The sequence below is a fragment of the Ceratosolen solmsi genome, unplaced genomic scaffold, assembly GCF_000503995.2.
Source record: "Ceratosolen solmsi marchali unplaced genomic scaffold, CerSol_1.0 scaffold29, whole genome shotgun sequence".
Lineage (NCBI taxonomy): Eukaryota > Metazoa > Arthropoda > Insecta > Hymenoptera > Agaonidae > Ceratosolen > Ceratosolen solmsi.
Window position 1 is genome coordinate 10,879,877 of NW_011948417.1, and position 7,592 is coordinate 10,887,468.

General features: G+C 23.4%; 1 protein-coding gene across 1 annotated transcript in view; it reads left to right on the forward strand.

Annotated features, from left to right (window-relative positions):
- The first annotated feature begins 1,611 nt into the window (after positions 1–1,611).
- Positions 1,612–7,592, forward strand: part of LOC105359860 (tyrosine-protein phosphatase non-receptor type 11) — a 6,888-nt gene continuing 907 nt past the window's right edge. The window contains exons 1-10 of the mRNA XM_011496585.1: positions 1,612–2,330; positions 5,510–5,632; positions 5,711–5,905; positions 5,999–6,161; positions 6,261–6,373; positions 6,583–6,812; positions 6,888–6,967; positions 7,039–7,209; positions 7,355–7,531; positions 7,588–7,592. The exon at positions 7,588–7,592 is cut by the window's right edge and continues 236 nt beyond it. Coding sequence (XP_011494887.1) covers positions 2,122–2,330; positions 5,510–5,632; positions 5,711–5,905; positions 5,999–6,161; positions 6,261–6,373; positions 6,583–6,812; positions 6,888–6,967; positions 7,039–7,209; positions 7,355–7,531; positions 7,588–7,592 — 1,466 coding nt within the window. The 5' untranslated portion in view covers positions 1,612–2,121. The remainder of the gene's footprint in view (positions 2,331–5,509; positions 5,633–5,710; positions 5,906–5,998; positions 6,162–6,260; positions 6,374–6,582; positions 6,813–6,887; positions 6,968–7,038; positions 7,210–7,354; positions 7,532–7,587) is intronic.

Sequence of the window (7,592 nt, forward strand, 5' to 3'; positions counted from 1 at the left end):
CTATGCCATTTTACATCGAAATCATAATTATAAATCAATTATATTAAAAGTTTCATTTATTTATGTTTAATATAACAGTGTCAAACACAATTAATAACTTAATTGAATCTTAAATCAAATTTAAAAGTTTTAATATAATATTTTACTATGTTTTATCTATTCTAGAAAATTGTATATATTCTAGTACGTTTAAAACTTTCGTCTTATTGAAGAAACAATGATCCTACATACTTAAAAAAAAAATTAAATTTATAATATACTTTGATTTTTACGAAAATATTGTAATTACAATAAAAATGTTGATATTTAGAAATCAAAACAATATGTAAGTATAATTTTAAAAATTAAATAAAATTAACTTATAAATGAAAAATATATACGTTAATAAATTGTGTTAAAATAACTAAACTTTGTCATTATTTATGTATTTTATATTGAAGATACATAGTTTGTTTAGTTGTTTGATAAAATAAATATTCTTAAGACGAAAATATATTCTTACATCTATTATTTCTAATGACAACAATATAATTAAATATGAATAAAATTAAAATAAAATTATAGCTGAAAAGATTCTTATGTGGAATTTTTTTCATAAAATCATTAATTAAACAAAAAATACATTTACTATTAAAATATCTATATTAATAATATTAAAATCAATAAATATTAATTAATTAAAGTATTATTAGCGGTTTAAAACTTTTACTCGTTTTTCTGTTTATTTTAATTGTATTAATCAAATTATTTATGGACATTTTAAAATATATTTTTAATCTTAAATATATTCAATTTAATATAAAGTGTTGAAATTTTTAAGGATAACTATTTTTATTTGCTTTCGTTGAACATATTTATACAAATTTGGATTGTTTTATATACATGGACACATACATATGCATATAGTTACCCAGAAAAATATGCACTGATATAACACATAAGCAAGCAACTCCTTATCACAGCATTTACTAAATTCAATTTTACAACAAAAAATTGAAACATATTTAAACAGTTTTTAACGCAAAAGACATAAAATATACCTACATATTGTATACTATGAAATATTTTTTAGACAAAATTTTGTATTAATTAGCACATATTCATAATTATTGAATTTTTATAAACTTATATCTTGTAGAAATTACTAACAAACATGTATGGCTTAATAATATTAAAAATTTATAATTATACGAAAATTTTGAATTCATACTTTATTGTTAGCTATTTAGGAGTTTGTAAAATTATTATAAATATTTTACTTACATTATTATAAAAGTATTGGAATTTTAATTGCTTTTATATTATTTTGTAGGAATTATTTTCTAATTAGTTTCATTATATTTTTTCCCATTATATTACCTATTATACAAATTTTTACGAAATTTTGATATTCAACACAAATATAGCATATTAGAATAATTGATTTTAAAAATTTTAATTAAAAATTTAATTATTACTGATTGATTTTAAATAAATTAACTTTAATTAAACTTTATTCGTATCCATTTTTATCATTTAAATGAAAATTATTCCAATATTTATCTTTACTAAAGCATGATATTGAAAGTAATAGAAAAAAGTACTATCACCTCGTGTATATTACTTTTAAGCAACTCTCCATTTAAAGAGGGGTAGATCTCTTAATCCAAATACAAATAACACAATACCAAATGTTAACGGTAGAGGGCGTTTGTTGGCATTCGAGCGAGGGAGAAGGTAAGCACTTGAAAATGTCCGCCCAACGGCGGTGTTTCGGTTGATAAGCAAATAAGTGGTGAGTGCTGAAGCGTCAACGACCCTTTGTCTATCTCGGGAAATCCTCATTGTTAATCTTACGATTATATTTACGTGGATTATCTTCAACGAATACGAGTGGAAATTTTTTGCGAGATTCAAGTATCATATATCGCATTTTTATGATTCCCTCGTGGATATCATATATATGGTGCATGTCGTTTGATAGAAAGAACAATATATTAGCTTCACAACTTTTGCACATAAAAAGCGGGAGAATTTAATAAAGAAACTGGTCAACTATATTCAACTCGTGTGCAATCGTGCATTGGTTACTAAGTTTTTAAGAAAAAGAAAACGCGTGCACACGTCACTGCACATGCATGCATGCATATACATATCTGTATATACACAATAAATAGACTGGAAGAGGCATACACTTTTAATATTCTTTTTCTGTACGGCAATATAAATTTTTTATTTGGCAATAGCAAAGTTTGCTCAATCATTTGCTCATTTCATAGTATTAATTTACCAAATCTGAATAACAAGTGCAGTCTTATATTCTGTATTCAACGTGACATGGCATCGCGTAGGTAAGTTTCGATATGATTACAATAAATACGTATTCGTTATCAATATTCGTATCTACATGCTTACGTCATACATGTATATCTGTTCTCATTTATTTTTCTTTTGATTCCTTACCTTTTGAATGTCATAATGAAACGAGGTATAGCTCAGGGCAGTAATACATAGTTGAACTCCGTACTGAATTTATAATAAATAATTTAAATATCACTTACTCTTATTCTCTTCTCTTTCATTTATACTTAATACTGTTCTCTCCTCTCCTAAAGATTGTTAAGGTACCACATTAGTTACATACATTGTTTTATTAAAAATTCATAATAAAATTTAAACTACAAAATTTGGAATTAAATAATTACAAATTTTTTTAAATAACATTTTCTGACATAAAATTAAATAAAATATTGATACAATTATTAAAAAATACTTGTACTTTAAATATAAATTACTATAATATATAATAAACTATTTTTCTGAAAGATCATTCATTTAATGTTAAATTCTATTCAATTTCATTTAATACAATAATTGTAAAAACTATTTTTATATATACTATTTTGTAAAAATATATATATATTCCCATAACTTGATATTTTATTGAAAGTAATATCAATTTTGACAAATAAAAACAAAATAATATAAAAATGTTAACAAATTTACTTTTTTTAACAAAAATTTAATTGCCACTTATTTTCCTGTCATAGAATTTTTCCAATGTTTAAAGTTGTCCATTAGTTAAAAGTAATTTATATATCATTTAATAATAATTCTGTGTAATTCTTTTAATAAGAATAAATAAATTTTAGATTTTATTTCAATATTGTTATAATCTTATTAAAGTATTGATTCCTATTTTAACTTTTAAATTTAACTAAATTTTTTAATGGAAAATACTTATTAAAATAAAAAAAAATATTTGCAACTCTTAATAAATTTGATTACATCAGTAATTATACTTATTTACGATTCATATAATTTATAGGTTTATTCTGTAAAATACTAATTTTTATATACTAATTAATATATAATTAATTCTTTATTCTACTGTTTTTTATTTTATACTCCTAAAAAATATTAATGTATACTTGTAAATTAAAAAATAAAATATTTTGATTATAATACTCAAGAAAATATATAATTAATTTTAATCTTATGTTACTTATGTTCTTATACAAGTAAAATAAAAAAAATAATGACTTCTATCAATCTTAATTTAATTATACCAATAAATTATTATTAAGTTGATGTAATTATAATAATAAATTATTTTTAAAAAATGCAATTATCACCCTAGTAGATAGAATATTCTGAAACTACTGATTTACATTCTTTTAAGTAATTGTATTAATAAATATGTAAACAATATGTTGAACATTATTATCATAACTATTAATCGAAAATACAGTTACAAATAATATATTATATCTTCAAACATTAAAATCTATTTTTAAACACATTATTTTTTAAATTTTTGCTACATAACCTTCATATATCAATAAATGAATGTATTCATTGAATAAAATTTTTTTTTAACTCACAATTTCTGATAATTTCTTTTTCCATACGGATAATTACGTATATTCACATTCTTTTCTTCTGTGAAGCATATCTGAATATTTCTTTCTCCGTTTCTTCTTTTTACCTTATTTATTTTAGTACATTGAGTGTGTGCAATATCCAATCATATGCCATGTCGTATATTCTGCTACATAGTTTCATCGTCTGCGACAGAATAGTATGCCACCTCTTGCATTTTTACAAAATCGAATAAATTTCGTTCTATCAATTTTGTACTAAGTTGTATATAGAATTTCTTATTATAGATAATATTCTGAAATATTATGCCACGACAGTATTTTATCATCCCTTAAACTCTTGCCTATTAACCTTTATTCACACGTCTTTTAATTCCCCTTCTATTCCTCTTTCTATTATATCTCATTCTCACAGTCACATTTTCAGTAAACGCAAGAACGAGGAATGAAATCCGTGCTTTTCAATAATGTGAACGTCGCTTCGAAAGTTTTGACTGTTATAGTACGAGAGCAAAGATCGCTTGGTTCGTTTTACCTCCTTTTACGGAAGTTTTATTCAAAGTAACGCAGTTGCAACGAATCGTATCCAGGCTTGAGAGAAAAACTACAATTTATGTTGCTTTCCCAACATTTCTATAATAGTCGATGGTAAGTTCAAAGGGTAGTTAGTATTTTTATTTATTCATTGATCAAGAATTTGTTGGAGCAGAAAAATATGTTCTTATATTGTTAGAACAGAATTATTTCAAGTTTGAATGTAATTCTTATTAGAAAAAAGACGTTTTTCCATTCAATCTATTTCAGTGATTTATCTGTTCTAAAAATGATCTTTATTTACTCACATAAATAATTATATTTTTAGATAATTATTTTTATCAGGAAAATTTAGATTGTTCTTCGTTTATATAAATTTGATTTTTTTATTATATTCATAAGATTATTAATAGCTATTTTAATAGATTAATACTATAATTCTTTAGAATGCACATTATTTTGCATTTTCAGTGTTTGGAGGTAAAGAATTAATTTGAAATATTGTTTAAAACAACTTTTCTACAATTTAAAAATATTCGTTTGATGGATCTTAACACATCGATTTTAATATAAACAACATTAATGCTAAGTTAATTTCATAAAAGATACAAAGTTTTTTATGTTCTGTAACTACAAAAAATATAATATGATAAGTTTTACACGAAATATTTTGTTTTAATGCAAAAATATATATTGTTGAGTTTCTAGACATAAGATTTGGATATAGTTCTCTTGCCGCTTTTGTTTTATTGGGCGTAATGTGAAGTTAGGTAAAAGTTTAGTCATTGATAGCGATAATTTAATATCACATATGAGAATAGCTAAAAAACTGCACATGAAATTTTATTTTTCAGAAATTTTTAGAAATTTATCAAAAAATATTGCATCGTATTTCTAAAAACTACCTTATTTTTAATCTTTTGTATCACTTTGTGTATAAACTATTAAGACTGATATACTATTATTCAATAAATATAATCTTCAAAAATATTTAATGTAATATTTTTAGTGTCTATTAATGAGTACTATACATTTTTGAAGAGCATTAATATTAAATATATTGTCCTCTGAAAATCATATATAAGCCAGTTTATGAATTAATATTTATATTATAGATGGTTTCATCCAAATATCACTGGTCTAGAAGCAGAACGACTTTTAATGGAACGAGGATATGATAGTTCATTCTTGGCACGACCTAGTTCTTCCAATCCTGGTGATTTTACACTATCTGTTCGGTGAATAAGTATTTAAAATAAAATAATATTATCTCTAACATTTATACTATTTTATTTATTTCTTTTGATATACTTTAGGCGCAATGGTGAAGTAACTCATATTAAAATTCAAAATACAGGAGATTTTTATGATCTTTATGGAGGAGAAAAATTTGCTACACTATCCGAATTAGTGCAGTTTTATATGGAAAATGGTGGACAATTGCGAGAGAAAAATGGTGAAGTTATTGAATTAAAATACCCCTTAAACTGTGCAGATCCAACAACTGAAAGGTAATTTCAAATATTTCAATTTATTTAATTAAAAAATAAAAACCTATTTTAAACTTATTACTTATATTTATATTTGAATTACTGTTTATAAAGATGGTTTCATGGCCATTTGTCAGCAAAAGAAGCAGAAAGACTGATGATAGAACGTGGGAAAAATGGCTCATTTTTAGTTCGAGAATCCCAAAGTAAACCTGGAGACTTTGTTTTGTCAGTACGTACTGATGATCGTGTTACACATGTTATGATTAGATCTCAGGTAATGATTTGTATGTTAAATAATATAAAAAACAATATCGGTATAATAAATAAGCCACTTTTATATTATATATAATTTGTATAATTAATATATTTATAGGATAATAAATATGACGTTGGAGGAGGAGAAAAATTTGACAGCCTCAGTGATTTAATTGAACATTATAAACGAAATCCAATGGTAGAAACTAGTGGAAGTGTTGTACATTTGAGGTTAGTATCATGTATGTAGTATTAAACAAGTATTTATTAATTGTAATATATATAATTTTTGCAAAGTCTTATTATGTACCAATTTTTATTTGTTTAAATATTATATTTTCTAATCCATATCGCAAACTTACTTTCTAATACTAACTAAATTTTATTATAGTAAATAAGCTGTATCTGAAAATTTCATAAAATAAATAAAAATATTTTAGACAACCATTCAATGCTACTAGAATAAATGCAAGTGGTATTGAAAGTAGAGTAAGGCAATTAAAAGAGAATGGTGGTAATGATGAAGGAACTGGACGAAGTAAAGGAAAAGCTGGTTTTTGGGAAGAATTTGAATCATTACAGCAATTAGAATGCAGACATTTATTTTCAAGAAAAGAAGGTCTTAGACCAGAGAATCGTGCTAAGAATAGATATAAAAATATTTTACCATGTAAGATAAATGTATTATTTATTGTCATGAATGTATACATCAGGATATTAATTTATTAATTTTTGCGGCTTTCAGTTGATCACACAAGAGTTAAGTTGAAAGATGCTGATTCAAATATTCCAGGTTCAGATTACATCAATGCTAATTATATTAAAGTAAACTATTATATAAAATATAATTACGTTATGATATATTTTTTATAATTAACTGATTTTAACCTTTATAGAATGAAGAAGAATCAGGTATAATAGGAAATATAGATAATGGAATATTTAATAAGTATTATATTGCAACACAAGGATGTTTACCAAATACAATTGCTGATTTTTGGTATATGGTTTATCAAGAAAATACTCGAGTAATTGTAATGACTACAAAAGAAATGGAGAGAGGAAAAGTGAGATTATTAAGTATAATTTATTTTGTTTCCAAAAATAAATTCTTAATTTGATCAATTTAAAAAATTTAATTATGTAAATAAAATATATTTAAATATGTATACTGTTACATTTTTATTGATTTTATTTTAAACATAATTTTAGAATAAATGTGCTCGATATTGGCCTGAAGAGGGTGAAATTAGTGAATATGGGAATGAATGGAAAGTACAAACTTTAGGTCGCACATCTACAACTGATTATACATTAAGAGAATTTTTATTACAAGGAACCAAATTAAGTTTTATGGAACCAAGAATAATATATCATTATCATTTTCAGGTAAAATCATTTTGTTTTTTAATTAATAATAATTTAATTCATAATAATTTATATAGGCATG